The sequence below is a fragment of the Phodopus roborovskii genome, unplaced genomic scaffold (genome assembly GCF_943737965.1).
Source record: "Phodopus roborovskii unplaced genomic scaffold, PHOROB, whole genome shotgun sequence".
Lineage (NCBI taxonomy): Eukaryota > Metazoa > Chordata > Mammalia > Rodentia > Cricetidae > Phodopus > Phodopus roborovskii.
Window position 1 is genome coordinate 3,861,915 of NW_026126432.1, and position 24,024 is coordinate 3,885,938.

Genomic DNA, 24,024 nt, shown 5'->3' on the forward strand with positions numbered 1-24,024 from the left:
TTTGAGAGCAACTAAAGACAGTATAAAACAGATCCCATAGGCTATGATAAGAAGTTTGGATTTTATTCTACTTGAAAAGGAGAGACATTAACAGGATAAAAGCAGGGAAGTTGTAGAGCAATGGTTCCCAACTTGTGGGTCGTGACCCCTTTGGGCTTGATGGACTCTTACACAGGAGTTGCATATTAGATATCTTGCATATCAGATATTTACATTACAATTCATAACAGTGAAATTAGTTATGAAGTAGCAACAAAAATAATTTAATGTCTGGGGGGGCCACCACAACATGGGGTCAAAGCATTAGGAAGGTTGAGAACCACTGTAATAGAATCTGACTGACTTGTTAAAGAGCTAATAATGAATTCTACAAAGGCAAGAGTAGAAACTGGTTCAAATGGAAAGTACTGATGAATTCTAATAGAATTGCAGCATTAGATGGAATCTAGTCGGTCAGATTTAAATAACATCCTGGGCACCACTAGAACTTGATGTTTGTGCAACTGCTTTTTCTTGTCACTGTGATACAACACCTGGCTAAAACAACTTAAGAATCACCTTGACGGAACTCCCTGGGTTAGCCCCTGATCCTGCTGCTCCTGTCTCCTGTCTTCATCGAGAGCACCCTAGGAGCTCTGATACACCCCCACCCATCCCCATCGCAAGCCTACCCCCCCATCCTGTGCCCTATCCTACCCACGGTCCTGCCGCTCTGGTGGAGCACTGGGACAGAGGGTGGAGCCAACAGTCCACCCTACTTCGGAGACTTCTCGGAGCAACTCTGAACAAAGGAGACCTGACTATCCATGCTGGACCACCCGTAATTTCCAGCTGCTTGGTCTCTGACCCCGCCCCCAGTCCTCTGCTGGAGTCCCGGGCCCCTCCCAGAGATCTGCCTATCTCTACAGGACCACTGTGAGTACCTGCTGGCATCTTCTACTGGATCCTCATCCTTGACCCCATCCCTGGATCCCTGTCTGCGGAGAAACCTCCTAGAGAGCATGGACCACACAGAGCTACAGATATTGAATCTCAGACCCACATAAGCCCACCGGGGAAGTACCATAGAGAGAGGGAAGAGACATCACCAACACCTACTGGAAGAAGCTATGGGAAGAAGGCAATACAAGAAAACACCTAACAACAGAAAGACAAGCATGACACCACCAGAATCTAGGGAATCTACACCAATAAATTTAAAAAAAATTAAAAAAAAAATCACCTTGACTCAAAATTTAAGGTATACAGTTCCTCTTGACAGGGTAGGCATGGTAACAGAAACATCCTGTAGCTGTGTCAGCAAGTATGAGGCTGCTTGATCACACTTGGGCAGATCAGGAAATAGAGATGGGACAGGTTGAGCTATCAATTTCAAGGCCTGATCCCCAGCAACCCACTTTCCCTTCAGCTCCACATTATCTCTTAAATTCACACTCTCCCCAAAATGCTACTACTGGCTAGAGAGCACAAGGAGCCAAATCATAACCCAAATGAATAAATAAATAAATATTATGGTCTTTTGTCTCTCACCAAATTCCACAACTGTGTGAACTTCCACTTAACTTACAGGCATCTCAGCTGGTAAGCCTCTTCTATTCACAGCAATTGTTTACTCTTTTTATAACCTCAGGGAGGAGCTGTATGAATCTTGTAACTTCCAGCAACTTCTTGAGCCTTGTAAATTTTACTTCCTGAATCCTATGAACTTCTGGTCTCAAGAAGGGAATGCTTAGAAGAAACAGCTGCACATGATAAACTTGTATTTCCTCTAGCCTTACTTTATGGATTTCTATTAAGAGGAAAGCATTATGCAAAAAAAATGGAAAATAGTGATCTGCTTTGTAGTTCTTATAAACTGTGGAGAAGACAGTAGCTGTATAGTATCCAATGCCATCTCCTTTATTATTTCCTGAAGATGTCAAAGAATGCATGAAAGAACAAAAGGAAATGCTGAAGGAGGTGGGGCCCTGCTTCATCTAAATCGCTAACTCACAGCCAGTGTCATGTTCCACATGCCTACCTCAGAGTCCAAGCATGCAAGATTGTGGACAGCATTCTGGGAATTACTCTGTGGCAAGACTCACATGCTCACTAAGAAGATCCCAATGCCAAGTCTCATTCCCCCAGTCTCAGCAACATCTTATATATGATGTGAACAAATGTAAAAATAAGCATAGATTTCCATCCCAATAGATGATTTTTGATGAAAAGGGCATACAAGTTAGTATTTTATAAAACATACTACTTTGAACTACTGGAGAAATACTTCTTCTGACAAAATATAACTGAATGTAGGCATAGTGTTGCACATCTGCGTGCTAGGGAAACCAAGGCAGGCAGATTACCACTTTAAAGCTAGTCTGAGCTACATAGACAGACCATGAATCAAAACATAGTTACTGAATACATTAAATCTACATTCATTTCTTACCCCAAAGCTGTTTGATTTTGTTATCCACAGTGTTGGTTAGTTTTTGTTAACTTTACACAAACTGGAGTCACCTCAAATGAGGACATGCGTCTATCAAAATGGCCTGTAGGAATGTTTGTGTGGCATGTTCTTGATTGTTGATTGGTGTGGAAGGACTCTACTATGGGTGGTGCCATTCATAGGCAGGTGGTCCTGAGAGGTAGAAGAAAGGAGATGGGTGATTCAAGGAAGAAGCTGTCCTCCATGATTTTTGCCTCTTTTGCTTGGGTTCCTGCCCTGACTTCCCTCAACAATGGACTGATCAGGATGTAAAAGCCAAATAAGTCTTTTTCTCTCTAAGTTGGTTTTGTAAACAACTTATTACCTAATTGTTCATCCCTACCATTTATGTCATGAGTTTTCTACTATAAATAACATATTTAGTAAGAACATATTTACTTTTTGAAGTTCAGTATGGCCATCAATAGTTTCCTGTTTTATATTTTAGCAAAAATTGTATTTGTCTATAAATAGCTGAATTGGGGTAGTAAGAACTTTTAATCACTGAAAAACAGTTTTCCAATAAAATTCTCTTTGGTAATTATTTTTAAAAGTGTACAATGCAGGGACTGGATGGCTCAGCAGTTAGGACCACTGGCTGCTCTTCCAGGTCTCAGATTCAATTCCCAGCACCCACACAGCAACTCACAACTGTCTGTAACTCCTGTCCCAGGGGATATGAAACACTCACACACACATGTGGGATAAACCAATGTACATGAAATACATATAATTTTTAAAATGTACAGTGTAAATATGACCTATCATATGCTAATAATAATCAACACTTAGAACTTATGGCTAAAGAACATTTTAAAATTTAAAACTTTTAAATTAAAAATCTTTTATTGTGAAGTGATAAAACAGAAAAATTCTTTGGGGAAACCAAAAAAAAAAAAATATCACTTCAAAAGACAAAATAATAATTTTTTATGACAATGATGACAGTATTAAAATTCCTATGGTGTTTATATTTTATCATGTGCAATTTTAAGTGCCTGTGGCAGTTTGGATGAGAATGGCTGTCATATGCTATTGTTTGAACATTTGGTCTCCATTTGGTGGTACTGTTTGGATGGATGGCCTTGTTGGAGGTGTGTCACCAGGGAAACCTCCTACCATTCCTAATGTACTCTGTGTTTCCTGTGGACCAGGGTGTGAATGACCAGCTGCTGCTCTAGCACATCTGCCGGCCTGCTGCCAAGCTCCAGGCCACAATGGTGATGAATTCCTATCCCTCGGGACAACTGCAAGCCCCAAATAAACCTTCCTTCCTTCTACCATTTGTCATGATTTTGCTGCTTTCTTGCAGCTATAGAAAAGCATCTAACACAGTAACACTTCATGTTCGGGTTTTTTTTTTTTAAACAGGGCCTTATGTAGCCTACACTGGTCTTCATAAAGTGAGCTCATGATCTTCCTACCTCTACCTCTTAAGTGCTGCAATTACAATAGTGATGGACCACACCTTGATCCATAACCCATTTTATTTTAATATTAATTGTAGAATATTCATGCTTGTTATACCAAAAACAATTTTTCCCAAGACTAAGGACAAAAAAGAAAAAAATGTCATATACTAATTTAAAATGTATCCATGAGAGCAGAGCATGTTGGTGTACAGCCTGAAATCCCAGTACATAAAAAATTAAAGCAAGAAGATTGTAGATTCAAGGCCAGCCTGTGTTATGAGACCTGTCTTTTAAAACATTACTTTAGGGAGTGTATCAACAAAGACGTGACCATTGCCTTACCCCTTATAGTTTACACAGATAGAGATCAACTTGGGATATGGTATCTCACTTGGAGATGTCAACAGTCAATTGGGATTGCCCTATTACTGCTTCTATAATCTTTGCCTTTTTGTAGGAGCTTCTAGTATGAATGATAAAGTATAACTTTTTCCCCATGAGACCCTGAATGGGTCAAAATAGTACCTCAATTAAATCAGCTTGTGCTCCAAGCTCTGTTCTACTGCTCTATCAAATTATGCCCTAGTTTGTCCATGATCTCTCTAGAAGAAAATCCAAAACTTGGGTAACTGTCAAATTTTGTCTCCAGTTTCACTTTACACCTCTCTCAATATGAAGTTTCAGGGAGAGAAAAAAGAGAGACCAAATTGCTTTATTCTAAGAGTTCAAAGTAATCAGTGCCAACTTGTGTTAAAGTCCAAAATTATAATGTTCAATATTGAATTCTCTGACCATTGTGAATTAAAGTTCAAACATCAGGATCTGTTGGGCTCTGGAAGTGACCTTAGCCCCCAAATCAGCTTTCCTTCCTCTAGGGATCCTACTAAGTTTACAGGGTGTCCCCCAGCAGAAACAGTCCTCTAGCAAATGTGAGATATGAAGTAGTCAAAAGAGAAATGTAAAAAAAAAAGAGAGAGAGAGAGAAATGTAGGCTTCTAACTCCAAAGAGGAAGGAAAATGGAGAGGATGATGGTGGTTGCCTAAGTACCAAGTTCACTCATCTAAAAATTCACTGGCAAGCCTGGATTAGAGGGTCAACTTTCCTTTTCCACATTATCAGCAATTGTCAACAATAAAGAAATGTTTCCCCTAAGATAGGAAAGAATTAAAAGAAACAGACTCTCTTATTTAAAAAATAAGGTTTATTTTTATAAGTAATATTTATTAGGTGTCATGGTGGAAATTTGTGAGAACTGGATGCTACCCAATACCCAACCACTAATATGTGTATATCATGTGGTATTTGTCAATGCTTTGTGTTTAGACTGTTACATCAATGCCCTACCCAGCAAAGTTAACAGCATAACCTCAAATATCTGTGAGTTGAAATACAGTGATGCATTTCTCATTCATATGATGCCATGTGTTAGTTAGCAGCTCTGTTCTGTTTCATCCTGATTCTAGGGCTCTGAATGATGAAATCAGCTATCATCTGAAACATCACTGAAGACTGTCAACCCCCTCCTCACTGATACTTGTTTTCTCTTTTTAAAATTCAGCTAGACCTACAACTACTTTCACCAACAGAAATGTGTTGTTTCCAACTTTAGATTTAAAAAAACCTAGAAGTTTTTGTCCTTTTGCTTTCCAAGTCCTAAGCCAGCAAGCTATTCTTCTGGAGAAGCCATGTGAAGAGGGCTGTGAAAGACAATGGGAGAGAAAAAGTCAGCCACAAATCTAGATGAGCTTCCCAATTACTTCTGCCTGGAACCTCATGAAAAACCTCAAACCAAAATTAAACAATGCCCCATGATCTTTTAACCCACAAAACCATTAGAAAAAAACTACCTGACTGTTTAACGTTAATTACTAAGTGGTGTAGATAAAGGACAAGAAACAATGTAAATATTTTTGTCACCCTGGCAAAAAGAGAAAGCATGAACAAAGTGCACTGGTATTCTACACCGGTATTTTCTTTGGAATAGACACAAATAATTTCTGGGGGTAGGGGTGAACACAGTATGTGGTTACTATTAGTATCTTCTGGTGAGAAGTTAGGGCTGCAGAGATGCATCTCCAAGAGATGACTGGTAAATCAGAACGTACATGCAGGGCTAAGTAACCAAAGTTAAAGAGTACAGGCAGAGAATGTAGATGACGTAAACAAGGTAAAGGCAAGGGTAGGAAAAAAGGAGGGAAAAAAGAATCAGAAAAAGACCAACAATGCACAAGGAGGAATCTTGAAATTCAAGGAATTTAAAAAATGTAATAACCTGATACAAATCTGTAATCCCCGAACTAGGGAGGATATGACAGGAAAATAAATAGTTGGAGGCCAACCTCAGGTACATACATAATGAGTCTGAGTGCAGTCTTGGCCTCAAAACAACAAAAATACAACAGTTAAAGAATAAAAAACCAGAATGGGTGATATTGGAAAGAGATCCAGAGACATTCAAAGAAAGAAATCAGTCACAGCCACGGACAGAGGGAGAGAAAAGGAAAGTAATATTGGACAAGTATAAATTCAAGAAGGGCATTCAATAAGAAAGTAGTGTGAGCAGTCTTGGAGTAAGTAATAAGCACAGAAAATGGAGATCACCAGATAAACTAGTATAGAACTAAACGAATCACTTTAAGAAAGGACATCTCACAGATTATCTAGGAAAAGACAAGGGATATTATGGAGATTTCTGAACACAGCTTTTCAGAGTTGCTGAGTTCCCTGCTCATGGCCCCTGAGATTGATGTCTGCTCAAAAGAAATTAACATACATGATGAGTCCCTTCACATGGGAATGAAGTTGAGTAATCACAAGTTGGAAAATTACTGCAGTATTCACAGCAGGAATATCAAATTGGAAGAGATTACTATGATGGGGCAAAAAAAAAAAAAAGCAAGAATTCTTTTGGACCAGTTCAGGAGACTTACCTTAAGGGTACCCTGCTCATAGGACACCAAGAGAGGTGGGGTTTCTAATGTGAATTCAAGACACTTATTTTAGGAAGGCCATAAACTTTTTGCTTCACTAGACAATATTAACTATCCAACATTCCCCATCCCAAGTAGGAACAACAGAAATACAATACTTTCAATTCCTCTCTTCTAAACCAATTAAGTGAAGCAAAACTATGCCACAACCAGCTCCAAAGTTAAGCCTGAACATCTATGTTCTCAGTCAGAACTACCTTCCTAGGGAGCAAGTATACAGTAGAAGGGAAGAGGGTTTTCCAAGTCATAATGCCTGGGATGAGCAACTATGCCCCATGTCCAGAAGAACCTTTCATAAGAACTCCCCAAAGCCATGTAAGAAAAGGCAATCTCACTGTCAGTTAATGCTTTAGTGATAGCCAGTGACCCAATTCTGAATAATAGGATGAGTGACCTTCTATGAAGCCTCTGGAGTCCTTTCTTCTTATTGTCATTGTTTCAACAGTACAGATACTTGAGACTGCTACAACCATTTCTTTCCCAAAACCAGTTTCTTCCCAATCTTTTTTTATCACTGCCTTTACCATTTTCAGTCACCAAGTCCCATAGCAACTGTGACTTCTAACCCTTAACCTGACAGTGACTACTAAGGTTTGCCTGTAACAATCTGATTTTATTCCTGTTCTCCCAGTATAAAGATTATATGGTCATTTACTTACTTTCAATTTAAAGACAACAGCTCTAAAAAAAAAAAAAAAAAAAAGTTCTCAGACAGACTGGCAAACCATAGGCTTGCAGGCTGTTTTTGTATCTACTTTGGGGCTGAAACTGACTTTTAATGCTATTAAGTGACTAAAAATCAGAAGGATGGGCAAGGCAATGTAGCTTAGTTGGTTACTTGCTGGCAGGCAGGAGGTCGAAGAATCAGGAGTTCATGGTCATCCTCATCTATATATCAAGTTCATAGCTCTGGGATACATGAGACCCTGTCTCAAAATCAAAGACAACAGACATTAGAGTTCAGTGTCTCTAAGTACAGTTTTAACTGGGACACTTGTTCACTATGCATTGAGAAGTTAGGGCAGAGACCTTACGGCCCATAGCACCTAAATGTATAATACATTACAGAAAACTGTTCTCAGCCCACCCCCACCCCCCGCACTAACGCCATCACTAGAGCCTGTGTACAGCAGCACAATTGGTTTCCCAGCCCACCCCTTTCTTCAAGTACTAAATCCCCTCTGGACAAGATTTGATCACCAGTATGGTTAACGGGTAGCACTGTCCTATCCCTTTACCCTAAGACAACTACCTAAAAACTGACCGCAGCCAGAAAAGCCCATTCTTACTTTTCTAGACTACCGCTCACGTTAAAGCCAGTCTCCGATTCTGTGCTGGGTAGCTCACCCCTAAACTGCCACAGCTCGACTACACCTGTCCCCCACCCCCTCGTTCGTTCAAAGTTACAAGGAACCAGCCATTCCCAGGATCCACCTTTCTTCCTCACAGGCAGGGCTGCAGAAGCCTGTCAAACTAGTTGAGAGAGCGAGGCGGGCGTGGCTGGGAGCAGACGGAATTCTCGCTGGAAAGCCAGGGCTCCCGCAGGCCCCACAGCAGGGAGGGCGGGCGACTGGCGGCCTAATCCACGCACTCCCACCGTGGAGGAGGAGGCAGGGCGCCGGCGAGCGCATAGAGCTCCGGTTAAGAGCACTGCCCAAGAGCAGCGTGCGCCCGGACTGGGAGCTGAGGAATCGGGCGCAGGCGGGCCTAATGTCCGCAGCGCGGCTTCACACGCAGTCCCGCAGCTCCGGCTCCGTTACGAAGGCCGTGCGTCGTCACAGACGCGGACGCGAAAAGCTGCGGCGGGGCGCACGCACGCGGCAGGGAGGGGTCGCTGGAGACTGAGAGACCAGCGCGTGGCGCTCCGAGGCCTGCGCACGCGCCCCAGCGGAGTCCCGCCCACAATCGCGAATGCGCACGCGCGCGACCGGCTCCCTTTTTTTTTTTTTTTTTTCCCTCCCCTCTTTCTCTCAGCCCCGCCCCTCTCTTACACTCCTGGAGCTGAAGCGCGGAGAGAGTGAGAGCCGGACAGTGTGGGGCGAGGTGGGCGTGGCTTCGCCCGCGCGCGCCGCCAGCCAGGGCAGTAGCTGCGAGAGCGAAGCCAGACAACGTTACCCCGCCAACAGCCAATAAGCAGCCAGCACTGCCACGCCCCGTCCCCTCACGTGATTGGCTGCGCGCCGCCTGGTGGGCGGGGCCGTCCGCGGGCTGGGGAGGGCAGGGGGCGGGAGGAGGAAGGCGCTGGCGGGCAGTGATGGCGGCGGGTGATGGGGACGTAAAGCTAGGCACCCTGGGGAGCAGCGGTGAGCGCGGCGGCGACGGCGGCGACGGGAACCCTGGCGGCGCGGGAGCAACGGCGGCGGGGAGCAGTTGGGTGACGGCGCTGCTGGCGACGGGCGGGGAGATGCTGCTGAACGTGGCGCTGGTGGCGCTGGTGCTGCTGGGGGCCTACCGGCTGTGGGTGCGCTGGGGGCGGCGGGGTCTAGGCGCCGGGCCCGGGGCGGGCGAGGAGAGCCCGGCCGCCACGCTACCACGCATGAAGAAACGGGACTTCAGCCTGGAGCAGCTGCGCCAGTACGACGGGGCGCGCACGCCGCGCATCCTGCTCGCGGTCAATGGGAAAGTCTTCGACGTGACCAAAGGCAGCAAGTTCTACGGCCCCGGTGAGGAATGAGGGGTGTCGGGGGGCCCGGGACACCATAATCCCCGCCGCGACCATGCACCTGGATGGCTGCCCCGCGCATGCCCCCAACTGCGGGCGTCTGGAGCTCCAGTGGCACCCCACAAACCTGCTCCCGGCGATCCTTCCCTTCCCACCCCGTGTCTACTCGCAGTTTCTCCTGGGGCTGAAATTCCCAAAATGCTTAAGAGTTGACTCTAGTCACATTGGCCTTCAACCTTTCTCCTGAGCTTTCCGATTTCTGGGCTTTGTGAGAGCAAAAGTGATAAGGAGATGGCTAAAGTGGCAAACCAAAGTTTTCAGCCCTGTGTTAAGTTACAGCTTTTTACTCTGAATTGCCTGACACTTACCTGCTCTCTACTTCTCTGGACTAGTCTGCATAGAGCCAAGGTTAGGGACACGTAGTTTCAAGTCCCAATCCTCTCCAGTTCTGAAGCTCTAAGAACCACTTCGGACCCATTGTCTTTCTTTTTCTAAAAAGCCCGTTTTGGCTCTAAGATACTTTCCAAGATTAACACTGTATGTGAGATGAGGACGAACCATAATGTAGATATTAATAAATAAGACTGGCAACGATATTGGCCCTGAGTGTCTGGGGTGGAGCCCATCTGCCTAGCATGCATGTCTGTCTCTGTCTCTCCCTCCCTCCTCTCCCTCTCTCTTTCTCTCTTTCTGTCTCTGCCAGTAGTATGATAAGTGTTCAAATACCCGTTGATAATGAATTATTGTATTTTCCCTTAGCAGAACTGAGGGGGTGGCCTAGAAAAGCCAAAAACTCCTGACCACCCCCTCTGCCATGCACTAGTTCTTCAAGTTAGAGGTTTTACAACTTTGCTTTGAGAACACTATGTGGAAGGTAGTTTCTGTGGAGGCCCTTTTACAGTGTAGTGGTAATCTGTTTCAGATTACACAAATAAACTTCAAACTTGGTGACTATGTTGGAAGTCCATAAAATTGAGCAACTGTGTGCCCTGCTTATGTGGTGATTAATATTAAGCTTTAAATGTTGGGGGAGGAGCAGTTACAATAAGAATAAAGAGACCAGAGACCAAAAGTGACCCAATCCTGGAAGGACTACATCCAGCTTTTAAACAGAGTTTCCTTTTAATTTTGTTAGTGCATGTGATCTATTGACACTGAATATGCTTCTGAATTCAGTGCTTAGCTGGGTGCTATTTTAGACGTGTTTGGGTTTGTTTGGATTAGAGGTAAGAAGCTGGATGGAGTGTTTGGTGTTGGCTCTGTCTGTTTCTTAGTTTTATGTTTCATTACACACACACATGCATGCATATATGTGCGCATATATATATGCATATATGTGCATATGTATATATATGCACATATATACACATACATACACACGTATATCCTTCTGGATATATAAACAAATACCACATATCCCCTTGTTTACATCAACTTCAACTGTTAATACATTTTATTTAAGAGCTTGTTGAACAAGAGTCTAGGACCAAAGTATATTATTTACACAGACCAAGTCAAATAAACTTTTTAAAGTCAAGAATTTACACAGATTTCATACCTAGTTACATACAGCCTTTCCCCCAGTAGCATTAAAAAGTGTGTTCAGTGGTTAAAGATTGTCTAGTATTTGTAAAAAGAATCATTTTAGTCCTCACCACATTAGGAAAGAGTCAGTTTGGGCAGCTTCCAGTGGCAAATGTGTGGCAGAAGTTAAAAACTAAGAGTAAGAGGTATGTGGATTGGGTCTCTGTGTTTGAGCTCTGAAGGCATTCTTGAGATGATAATGAAGAACCACTCTAGGTGTGGTAGTACAGGCATTTAACCCCATATACCCTGGAGGCAGAGGCAGGTGTGGGTCTCTGAGTTCCAGGCCATTTGGGATTGAATAGTGAGACCCTGTCTCAAGACAGACAAAAAGAATAGAGAACCACTTCCTTGTTCTAATGCATAATTATTTTATTGCAGGTATCAATAAACACTCTAATAGGAATATCTGAAAGATTTTATTATTGAAAAGAACTCAAATGTAGCCAGAGCATCTGTGGAGCTTACAATCTGTTGATTTTTTTTTTCTTGGATAGACAGAGTTTGACGTACTTTCCAGGAGTCTGGGTGCCATTTTCATTTTATTCTTAACTAGTTCAGCACACAGTTCTCCTTAGCTAGAATCTCGGTGATTTGAAAACCTCAGCCTAGAGCTGGAAAGCTTACTTTCTGTGCCCAAACTGCTATCAATTCCCATTTTGCAGTGATGTTTAGGATTAAAGATTGTTCTGTGAGAGTTGTTTTTTTTTTTTTTTTTTCCCTCTATAATGCTGGACACATTCTCTTTAGCTGTACATCTTTAAAGTCCCTTTTCTTGAAAATACAATTAAATAGCAATACTTTAAATGTGGTTCACTGCCAACCATTTGCCAGAAGGTGTTGACTTTGTTGTCAGTATTGTATTTAGTAATAATCAGGTACTTAGCTTGTACAGAAAGTCCAAGCTATAGCCAGCTTACCTTTTTAATTCTACTGAAAAGGAAAACACTATATAAGTAGCTCTTGGAGCTATCTAATAGGAAGTTGTGGAAAGGAGCTCATGAACCTAAATCCTTCTCCTTTTAATCTTGTCTTCAACATACTAATTTTATTTAACAATATAATTTGTAAAACTGTGGTTTAAGCAAGAATTGCAACATAAAGACCAAACCCAGCCTGACCTACTGCTGCATGGATATCTCAGAGTTGTCACAATCCAGCTGTCATCATAATTTCTTGCTTTGAAGCCAGCTAGGTTTGTTTGGGCTAGTTACTACATGTGTCTTGTTAACTACCAGTAAGATAAAGGGAACAGCTAAAATTTCTGAAGTAGCTACGAATTGTAGTTTGTACTTGTCAACACTCTTGAGGGCAGAGGAAGGAGGATGGCCTTTAGTTAGAGGATAACCAGACTACATAGATGAGCTCCTAGATAGCTATAATGTGAGTTCATGTCTTAAAGAACATAAAGTTCAGAAGTTTTATGTTGTGCTTATCATTTCTATAGTATGATTACCTCTTCTGAATTCTGCATCATTGCATTGTTTTTAGTGTTTTAGGGAACTGTTTTATGTTCAGTACTACAGCAAATTAAAAAAAAAAAAAACAAAATTGAGACCAAAAAAATGCTGACTGAGACCAGAAGTATGGAAAAGAACTAGTCACATGTGCTTTTCAAGACACTTTGGGCAATCTGGTGTAGGCCATTCCTCCCCATATGTCTGTGGCATACATCACTATATAACTCTTGGTGCCGGTATCCTTTTTGCAGATCTTTAATAAAAGACTTAATCTCTTTTTGGTTTTTTGAGACAGGGTTTCTCTGTGTAACAGTTCTAGCTGTTCCAGAACTAGCTCTGTAGACCAGGCTGGCCTTGAACTCACAGAGATCCTCCTGACCCTACCTCCCGAGTGCTGGGACTACTGTCCAACTAAAGGTGGTTTTGTTTGTTTGTTTTTTGAGGTAGGGTTTCTCTGTGTAACAGCTCTGGCTGTCCTGGAACTCCCTGTGTAGACCAGTCTAGCCTCGAATTCAGAGATCCACCTGCCTCTGCCTCCCAGCACTCCACTACCCAATTCCATTTTTAAATACTAAGAAGGATCACTATAGATTTCACTGCAGTAAGACTTTAAATAAGGCAATTTCAGAAGTGGAATTAGTCTTTGGCACAGACGAATCCATATCTATGGACCTGATGTCGCTTTTAGACAGGCAGTATACAAACATCTCAGTATGTAATTATGCTCTTTAAAAAAAAGATGAAATTAGGGTTATGATCAAGGGGCTTATTTGAGTATTTGGAAGTACCTTATTTCTGTTAGATGATCATAAAGTGGGGGTGTGACTTTTTAGGTGTGGGGGTAGACACATGGAAGCCTTCTAATTAGACCCATCCCTGTCATCTCCATTGATAGTCCAGGTTTGGTTTCAACCTTTGGTTGCTTTTATTTAGCTAGAGGTTTATTAATCCAACCCTTGAAACCACTTGTATGATTTTGTTCTTATAAATATAGGTAGGTAGGTAGGTAGGTAGGTAGGCAGGCAGGCAGGCAGGCAGGCAGGCAGGCAGACAGACAGACAGACAGGCCAGGAGGTGGTGGAATATGTATGCCCTTAATTCCAGCACTCAGGAGGCAGAGGCAGAATTCAATAAGTTTGAAGCTAGCCTTGTCTACAGAGCAAGTTCTAGGACAACCAAGGTTACGTAGAGAAACCTTGTCTTGAACAATCAATACATAACTAGATTTTTAACTCATTAGCACTTTATGTTATCATAGTTCAATCTGATCACATTTTTGTGAGTGACATTGTGTTTTTGTTTCCATCATCTTATTTGAGTCTTTGACCACATCTTTGTAACTGTCAGTGCTCTGAATGCAGTTCAGAAAAAAACTCTACTTTAGGTCTTCATTCCATAGTTCTTAGAGTTTATCCTTCCCTTTCTCTTTTTTGCTGATTTGGATAAATATGTTTCCATTCTTCTAGAGATTGTTAAAATATGTTTTAGATGCTGACCTATCCTTTAGGACAATGGAAGATTTTTAACCAAATATCAAGTAAATTAGAAAAACTTACTTCTTGAAGACACCATACTGCCACTTGACGGTTTTCTCCCATTTAGTGCCTAGATGAACCTGGGCCTCAAGCAATTAGGCATTAGGGTAGATAGAACTGGAAGGTCTTTTTCTTTTTAAGGAGAGAGAAAAGAAAGGGTGTGTGTATGTGTGTGTGTGTGTGTGTGTGTGCCACATTTATGCAGAGATCCCCCAGAGCTGCCCAGTGTGGATACTGTGACTGGAACTCAGGTCTTTATAATGTTGTTGCCTTTTTGAAAATGTACTCATTCTTAGCCAGGTGTGGTGGTGCACATCTTTAATTCCAGCACTCAGAGAGGCAGAGGCAGAGGCAGATGGATCTCTATGAGTTTGAGGCCAACCTGGTCTACAAAGTGAATTCCAGGACAGCCAGAATATACATAGAGAAACCCTGGGTGGAGGGGGGTTGGGGAGAGTAAAAATTTACTGTTTCTTGTACTTCAGTCTTTCTTGGAGTTCTGTTTACTAAAAGGCCTCTAGTTCTTTTCACTGGTAGGAAAAAGACCTGTGCTTGTTTGTCCTTGTTCTGGAGTAATGATTTGAGGTCAGGGTATGAAATTGTATGCTGGATTCTTTGTTAAACTTTCACGAGTGGTGTGTGCCACTGCCTTCTGCTTGTTAATGAGAAGTTTGCTTTTAATAATCAGTTTTCCCCCATTTTGTTGTAGTTAAGACATTTTTCTCTATCTACAGTCCTGTTGTGTGTGTGTGTGTGTGTGTGTGTGTGTGTGTGTGTGTGTGTGTGTGTGTAAACTTCATATGGAAGGCTAAGGTGGAATCGGTCATCTTTAGTCTGTCTCCACCTTATTTTTTTGAGACAAGGTCTCACTGAATTTGGAGCTTACCAGTTTAGCTGGGCTGCCAGCAAGTTTTGGGGGTCTGTTTGTATGCACAATCTCTACCAGGCTAGAGTTATAGGCACACTCCTGGCTTTCTGTACAAGTGCTGGAGGTCCAAACTTAGGTCCTTACTGTTGTGCAACAAGTACTTCACTGGCTAAGCTTCTCCCATCTCCCTAGATTGGAACTGCTAGATTCTGCTAAGAGTTCATGAATATGTGTCATCTGTCCATTTTAGAACATTCAAACCTGACTGTAGATTATTGCCTCCTCCATTCTCTCTTCTCTTCCTCCCTGGAAGAGAGGTAGATGTATATTAACTTCCCATCTGTTCTTCGTGACTGTCTTCTTTATGCCCTGTGTCTTAGTTTTTGGTAATCTTAAACAACTTCAGTCTTCCTTTGCTCTTCTTGCTTTATTCTTGGGGCACGAGTGTGTGTACTCACCCGGTCAGTGGTACTTGCTTCATATAGCTGCCATTTTTGTTGCACTTTCTTTCTATCAGTCACTGCATTCTTTGTTTCTTATCCACATCCTGGAATGTTCCATGATCTCTCTATTGTGGATGTGCTTTGAAATAGATCCCAAAATGATGCCTTATATGTAAGGTTGGTTTGTTTTGTTTTCCTTAATGATAAAATTTTAAAGAAAATGCATGCCCAAGACTGAAAACTCCAAAGGATTTACAGTGAAAAGTAAGACTCTTCCACTCTGCAGTGGAAATAGATCCGGGTTGTTGCAGGGCTGTGCTATGCAGGTTCAAGCTTCTGAACAGGAGTCTTATTTCCCCACACTTAATTATAGTGTACTGTATATCCCTCAATCAGTATCACAGTCCTGAGATGAGAGCCTTTCATATCATGTGGATGCTATCTCGTTAGCCCATTGGTGAGCATGTGAGCTTTTATCCATCTCTTAGTAATGACACTGTGAGAAAGAGCCTTGTACCAGTGTTCTATATGTAAATGAAGCTGAGTCCTAGAAGCAGAATTACTAAGGCTGTTGGTGTGGGGACTTCATTTGTTGTTGCACTAGAGAGCTTGACCTGTTTGTACTTCATAAAGATGCCTGTTTCTCGTCCTTGCCAAAAATGTGGTGCTTTAAACTGCTTGCTTTGTGTGGGTCTGAGATTGAAACAGCATTCCAGTCACTATTTTAATTTCATTTTACCCTTATTCTGAGTGAGGTGGGGAAGTTGTATGTATTCAGGTGCAGGTGTGCATGCGTACAGAGGCTAGAGGCCAACCTTGAATGTCATTTCTCAGTTGCTATCTACCTTTCTTTTTTTTTTTTTTTTTTTAAATCAGACAAGACCTATCTCTAGTCTAGAACTCTTCAGTAAGAAAATGAGGCTGGCTGCCTAGTGTAACCCAAGGGATTAACCTGTCTTCACCTCTTATGCTGGGATTAAGAACATGCCACCACATCCACCTTTATAATTTTCAATGTCGATTCCAGGGAATGAACTTGGGTTTTTGTTTTTGTTTTTTTAACATTTATTTAGAGAATGTGTGTGCAGGTGCACACAAGCATGCACACCATGGTGCACATGTAGCAATCAGGGAACCACTTGCTGGAGTCATTTCTTCTATGTATTACCCAGTTATCGAATTCAGTCCATGAGGCTTGGCAACAAGTGACTTTCTGCTGAGCCATCCCAACCCAGGTCTTCTTGATTGCAGGGCAAGCATTTTAAAGACTGACCTATCTCCCTAGCCTGAAATTTTGCATCTTTAAATAAAATCAGAGTCATTTTGTTTCCTTTTCAATATATGCATTTGTTCATATATTCTTTGCCCCATTTTTTTCATTTGTGATACTCATCATTTCAGCCTTGGCTGCAAATATTTTCTTAGTACCTTTCCACTGGATGTATAGCTGGGATTCTGTTGTTGGATTGGTTTTATTTGTCTGTTTTTAATTTTTTTAAGTTTATTTTATGTGTAAGGGTATTTGGCTAAAAGTATGCCTATGCACTATGTGTATGCTGGGTGCCAGTGGAGGCCAGAAGAGGGCATCAGCTCTCCTGGAACTAGAGTGTTGTGAGCTACCATGTAGGTTCTGGGAATCGAACCCACACCCTCTGAATCAGTAGCTAATGCTCTTAACTGCTGAATCATCTCTCTAACCCTTGTTGTTTTAATATTGTATTACGTGTGTGTATGATGTGTGTTCATGAATGCTGGTGTTCAGTGTATGTATGGAGGTTTCTAAGTCAGTTTTCAGGAATCCATTCTTCTGTCATGAGATCTGAGTATCAAAATTCAGGTCATCAGTGTGCTTGGCAAGCAGTCATGTCTGCTGAGCCCCTCACCAACTCTGCATAGCATTTTTACCTTTGCTTTTATGAGTAGTAGTAAGGATTGGTCTGTCACTCTCATACGAGGCAAACACTCTACCATTTAGCTGCATCATCTATCCTTATACACTGTTTTAAATCACAAATTTGTGGTTTTAAGTATTCAGATTTATCTTTTATGTCTAAGTTGTATCTCATACTTAAACCTTCCTTTCCCTTCCTTTTGTCCTCATTCTACTTTGGAGCCTGTGTTTTAATCTATATTCACCAGGTAAGCCATGCACAGACTCTGTCTTTCTGATTTTAACATGACAGCTCTCCAGTTTGCCCTTTTCCTGTAGGTGATGCACTTTGCTGTATGCTCAAGCCTTCTAGTTGAACATTCAGAAATAAAGTGGGATTTTCAGTCATGTGAAGCTTCTAATTTGGTCTCTAGGCAGAGAAAATAATTTCTCCGCATTGTGTCTGAAGCATCAGTGTGTTAATCTTTACTGCACTGGCTCTAAAAGTCCTGGAGCTTCTCAGATTAGAGTGTACAGACTCTATACATTACAGTCACTTTATAGATAATGGTTTTAAACCATGGAAATAACTTATCTCCTTTTTCATCCTACAGTCAAACTATGTTACTGATTTTATTTACTTACTATATTATCTGTTATTTTTGTATTATTTCATAATGAGCATGTTATGTATATGCCCCATTATATGCATAGAGTTTGTTACATTTCAAAAATATGTCAGCATTCTACACAGTTTTATCAAAAATAAGCAGTTTTAGGGTTTAGTAACTAATAAGTTGACTTTTGTCTCAGACTTTTTTCGTGTTTCTTGTTTTTGTCTCACTATGTAGCCTAGGCAGACCTCAAACTCAAAATCTTCCCACTTTACCTCCAAGATGCTGACCACACCCAGCCATGTTTATTGATTTTGAACTTTAAAAAAAATCTTTATCACAGCCAGATATGGTGATACATGATTTTAATTCTAGCATTCTGGAGGTAGAGGCAGACAGACTGATTTCTTTGAGCTTGAGGCCACACAGGGCTGTGTGATGAGGTTTTGTCTTGGAAGGAAGAGAGGGAGGGAGTCAAAGATGTGTCTAATTCACTTGTAAAGCATTGTAGCTTAGCACAGCCTACTCATGACACCTACATTAGCTTAAGGTTGAACACACTCACCTTACATAAAGCCCATTTCACACTGAAGTGCTTGGTATCTGGTGTAATTATTAAATTCTTTATCCCATGGCTGCTTGGGAGCTGCACTGAGTGTTCCACCTGTTGCTAGTCCAGGAATCAACCAAAATTCCAAGTATTCAAGTATTCACCATCATAAAACCAGAGGCTGTTAGGTTAGCCAGTTATTTGGTTGGAGATCATGGTGATAATGGCTAAATGAATCTTGACACTCGGAAACAGCACTTGCTTTTTTTTTCTAGATCATTTGCTTTTCTTGGGTAGCTCCCATTTTTGCTTTGTGAACAAGCCACTCGTAGTTAGCAAAATACTATTGCTGGTAACATTTGTTGTGGAGGGTGTCTAAGAGGTGAAGGAATTGCTGGTTGTGTTATGAATGTAGGAAGACATCTTTTTGCCACACCTCAGAGGCTCCTTGACATGACAGGCTGCCCAATCCCAAGCCTAGTTCTTAGTTTCCTTAGGTTCTTCGGTGGTCTTATAGCATGGAGTTGTTCTTTTCCTTTAACGAGTTAACAAAAAACCCAATTTTATTTAGAGTTTATTTAGCAACAAAATTCTAGCAGATTCATTCAAAATTGGCCCTTCCTTAGGGAAGCTGACAGGAAATTTACATGAGAACCCACTGGTGTGTATAGTAACATACTCAAAGACTGAGGGTTTTCTGTGACTTATTTGTTTTTGTGGAGATGAGGGGTGGACCTTAGTCTGTAATGTCGTGTTTGCTGTTTTTATAAGTGTTGATCATCATTCCTCACCTATGCATCACTCCAGTAGGCCTCATGGTTTATACTCCGGCCAAGAGGAGTGCAAGTTCAAGGCCTGTTTCAGCTCTAGAGAGTCGAAGGCCAGCTGGGCACCCTAGTGATGCTGTCTGAATATAGTAAAAAGTGAGAAGAGCTGAGGCAGCAGCAATGAATGGTGAGCAAGCACATGCTTGGAGTGCCTGCCACTTTACCCTAAATGTCCTCAGTATAAGTGCTCTGAGCTTACGGCTCCTCAGCTGTCTGCAGTGTGAGAAAAGTGGAGCTAGTGTCCCGGTTCTCTCTGTAACTTTAGGCAAGCCACTGAATGCTGTGCTCTGACTTTTTTTAATCTTTGTAGTGGGGGGGGGGGGGTCAAAAATCTGTTCCTTCTTCATGAAATCCTGAAGGACCAGAGTATGAAGTTACAGGGAAATTCTTTAAAATAGAAATTGCCATTTCCTCATCAAGAGTGTTGCTCTCATGTCATTTTTATAGTTTCTTTGTTTTATTTGCCACTGTTTTACGCTAATAGGCTTTAGTCATCTTTGTTTCCTAGAAACAAAAAGGCCACCTTCATTCTATGCTCTTTGTCTGCTTTACGTATGTTTGTCTCTTTATGAAGCAGGTAGAATTCTGCACAAAAGGAATCCTGTCGCAGGATAATAAGTCCCATTATTAATAGTTTTCATGGGCCTAGGAGGTGGCTTAGTGGATGAAAGCACTTGCCTGACCTGAGTTTGGAACCCTGAGGTCCAAAGCAGGAGGCATTTTGTCCTTGCACTACGCTTGTGCCATGATACATCTTTTACACACATACACAAAACAAGTTGGTTTTGTTTGGTTGGTTGGTTGGTTTGGTTTTTTGTTTTTGTTTTGTTTTTTGATTTTTGGAGACAAGGTTTCTCGGTGGCTTTGGAGGCTCCCCTGGAACTAGCTATAACTAGCTCTTGTAGACCAGGCTGTTCTCAGACTCACAGAGATCCCTCTGCCTCCCGAGTGCTGGGATTAAAGGCGTGCTCCACCAATGCCTGGCAAAACAAGTATTTTTTTTTAGAGTCATTCTTAAGCCAATAACTGGCTGCTCATGAGAGTGAGGCCTCTAACTATGGTTTTAAAACTTTCCCCAGAATGACTTTTGCCATCTGTGGAGGAGCTCATAAACTCCAAAGAAATTGTCATTAGTACATTGATATATTTTGGAGATAATATTATCATTTAAATATTGTTAGACATATTTTGAGCAAAAAGATCTCTTTGGCCCCTTCTGCAATGTAAGATTCAAACAGTTAAACTTAGATTTCTGTTGTAAGGATGGAGAAATGGCTCTGACAGTTAATTTACTAGATGTGTGTGAGGAACGGAGTTCAGATCTACATTAAAAGCAAGGTCTATTGTGCACACCTGTAAGCCCATGCTGGGGAGGTGGGAAAGGGTTCCTGGAACTGTCTGACCAGCCAGTAGAGCCAGATCAGTGAGCCCCAGGGTTAGTGAGAAACCCTGTCTGGTGAAATAAGATTGAGCTAGACACCTGACATTGATGCTCACATGAACACCAGCAGAGTTTTGTTTAAGTGTATTTCATTCAGAAACATGATGTGTTTGATCAGACCTACCCCATGGCCTCCCCTCCAGTTACTTCCTTAACCCGCTACAGCTTGTGCTTTAATGTATCCCTGTAGTGCTGTCAGTGTGTGCATGGCTGCAGGGCCACCTATTGGAGCACTGGTGACCTCATGGCCTGCATCCTGCTGATCCCTCCTCTCCCAACATACATGTTTTGGGGTATCTGAAGTAGCTTTATTGTCAGCTTTTACTTTGGTTCGAGGGAAATTTCCAACAAATCTATAATTATCTTGTTCAGTATCTCCATATTTTTAAATTAAGGCTATGTACCAAATGCAGGTCATGGAGAGGACCCAGATGTTTAGACATACTTTAAAATGGCTTTAGACTCTGAGCTATCTCTTTCTCTTTCAGCGGGCCCATATGGGATCTTTGCTGGCAGGGACGCCTCCAGGGGGCTGGCAACATTCTGTCTGGATAAGGATGCACTTAGAGATGAGTATGATGACCTCTCTGATTTGAACGCCGTGCAAATGGAGAGTGTTCGAGAATGGGAAATGCAGTTTAAAGGTATTGTCGTTTGAAAAACTGAGCATATGCTTTAAAAGACACCTTTCTATTTTCATTTCCATCATTATAAGGATTTATTTTAGTTAATAAAACTATTACATGTGACAATTAAGTTGAAAGTCTGTCCATATTTGAAAATGTACTTAGCACCATGTGTGGCACAATCTCAAATTGTAATACTTTCAGTAGTTGTCTAAGACTTGTTCATTGGGGAATGGTTTTGTTTTGCTTTGCTTTGCTTTGCTTGAATACAGGATTGTATTTAAAACAAGCTGAAGGGTTAGGTTGTAGCACAATAATAGACTGTCATGACCTTCTTATGTCCTGGGTTCCATCCCAGTGCCTTGAGAACTACCACAACCAGGAACAACAAAGGAATATGTGATATCAAAACTATAATGATAATGTATTGCAAAGTGATTTAATTGTAACTTTAAGTGCTGGGTAAAGAAGGAATACTGTGCCCTCATAATATCAGATTTTACCTCCTGTGCAACATTGCCTGAGCCACCTATCTCCTTCTGGGCCTTTGGAGTAGCTTACTGAGCTTCTCAGCACTTGCTTGATTCTCCTATATGCAGAACCCAATGCTAACCCTTTCCACAGCTAATCTACTTAGTCCTGGCTTAATTCACTTAGCTAAGGTTTTTCTTAGAAACAGAAAACAAGCATGTTTAACCTGCATACAAGGTTGTAAATGAAACATTTGACACATAAAAGCAAACAAAGTACACCTCTGAGGAGAGAGTTTGACATGGGAAAGAATGATGATGTGGTAAGGGCCTTGCAGAGAGCCTAGAGAAATGAATTACAAATTCCCCATCCCTATTACTTTGTCACGTATTTCTCTGCAGAATATTTCTCAGGTCTGTTTACCCTCTAATTCTGTACCTCATGGGCCCTGCTGCTACCACCACCCCATCTTCATTCAACCCAAGAAAGTCTTCTACATGGTTGATATTCATTCACACACAGACACACACACACACACACACACACCTGTGTGTGTAGCCTAGATTGACTTCAAACTCATAGCAAATCAAGTGCTGGGACTGTATGTATGAATTACTATATCTGATTATAATATTTTAGATGTAATGTTTTGAGATATTAAGATTTAAAAGAATTGGAGGCAGAGGCAAGTAGATCTTTGTGAGTACGAGGCCAGCCCTATCTACAGAATAAGTTTCAGGATAGCCAAAGTTACACAGTGAAACCCTGCCTCAAAACAAAACTACCAAAACAGAGAGAGAGAGGAGAGAGAGGGGGGAATTGGACTAATGGAGCTCAGTGGTAGAACACTTGCATAAAGCCTAGCACCACAATAGCAAAGCAGCCACTTTCCAAGATTCTGTGTACATTTTAAAACTGCTGATAAGACCCACTAATACTGAACTCTCCTTCAAAGAACAATCCTAAACCTTGTCAGTCCCCGTTGCCTTCTGTTCAGGCCTTACATGCTTATAAATGAAGCATTACAGTGTATGACTTGAGGCAAGTGCCTTCTTGCAGTACAGTGGAATCCTGAAACAAATTTAACCATTACTGACTTTTCTTTTGGTATATCTTTCAGAAAAATATGATTATGTAGGCAGACTCCTAAAACCAGGGGAAGAACCGTCAGAGTACACAGATGAGGAGGACACCAAGGATCACAGTAAACAGGACTGAACTTTGTGAACAACCAAAGCCAGGGGCCTTCAGAACTGCAACTCTTACTCCTTTCAGAGAATGTCCAGTCTTTGGGTGTGGTGCACCTGCTGTGAGAAACACTTCACCAGAGTGTACACTGTGATGTGCTTCACTGAAGATCTGAATATGAGGCATTCATTATTTGTGCTGCCGGATGGATATGTTGCAGTTGTTTGTGATGTCTGGTGGGCTTCACCACCCTGAAATGGAGACAGGGCCTTCTTAACTGCAAGAAAGTCACCAGGTTATTTTTACCCTCTCCTTCCTTCTCTCTTCTTTCTCTTCCTTCTCTCTTCCCTCTCCTTTTCCTCCTTCCTCTCTGCCTTTCTGTCTCCCACCCCTTCAATATCTCTTTTAAAACAAAACAAAAAAAGTATCAAAGACAACCAGATAGGTATTTGCTACTCAAGTGTACAGATCTCTGAAAACAGCAAGGTATCCTGTTTCACAGGCTGTTTTATTTGTGTTAAGGGAAGAACCCTGGGCAGGGAGTGGCGGTTACACATTCAGGCTACTGAAAAATTAAAGATGAATTCCCAAACTCTCCCCCCCCCCCCGGGCTTGTTCAGAGAAAAGGAAAAAAGAACTTTCTTCTAAGAAAGATTTGGAAATTAGAGGGACTTCTAGTGGCTTGAAGTCAGCAGTTCCCCAGCTAAGACAATTTGAAATCAGTTTTTTCCTTCCCTTCCTTCCGCTAGGTCAAATCAATATTAATTGTGCCTTATTTCACTTCCATAAACTTGAATTGTTTTTAAGAAAAGCCCCTCTGTGAATTCAGAAGTCACTACAAGCAGCATTGAGATTGAGGTTGATGTCATTCTGTATGTAGAATGTAAGAGGAATACTCAGTGTTAACTGCCATGTGTTAATACACAAGCATAGCTAGCATTGTGATGGCCAAATGCATCCCCTATGCTTTTTTCTTTTCCAAGAAGAATTGAAAAATCAACAACTCTTCCCC

At 41.7% G+C, this 24,024-nt stretch overlaps 1 protein-coding gene across 1 annotated transcript; it reads left to right on the forward strand.

The window, feature by feature from the left end:
- Positions 1 to 9,093: 9,093 nt before the first annotated feature.
- Positions 9,094 to 23,208, forward strand: Pgrmc2 (progesterone receptor membrane component 2). The gene is made up of 3 exons (XM_051185681.1): positions 9,094 to 9,536; positions 21,216 to 21,371; positions 22,945 to 23,208. Exons 1-3 carry the CDS (start codon positions 9,128 to 9,130, stop codon positions 23,040 to 23,042), a joined length of 663 nt encoding a protein of 220 aa, XP_051041638.1. The 5' UTR covers positions 9,094 to 9,127; the 3' UTR covers positions 23,043 to 23,208.
- Positions 23,209 to 24,024: the final 816 nt, after the last annotated feature.

Coding starts and splice junctions, on each gene's coding strand:
- Pgrmc2 (XM_051185681.1), top strand. CDS start 9,128: ATGGCGGCGGGTGATGGGGACGTAAAGCTAGGCACCCTGGGGAGCAGC. Junction 9,537..21,215: donor CAGCAAGTTCTACGGCCCCG/GTGAGGAATGAG, acceptor TTTCTCTTTCAG/CGGGCCCATATGGGATCTTT. Junction 21,372..22,944: donor ATGGGAAATGCAGTTTAAAG/GTATTGTCGTTT, acceptor TATATCTTTCAG/AAAAATATGATTATGTAGGC.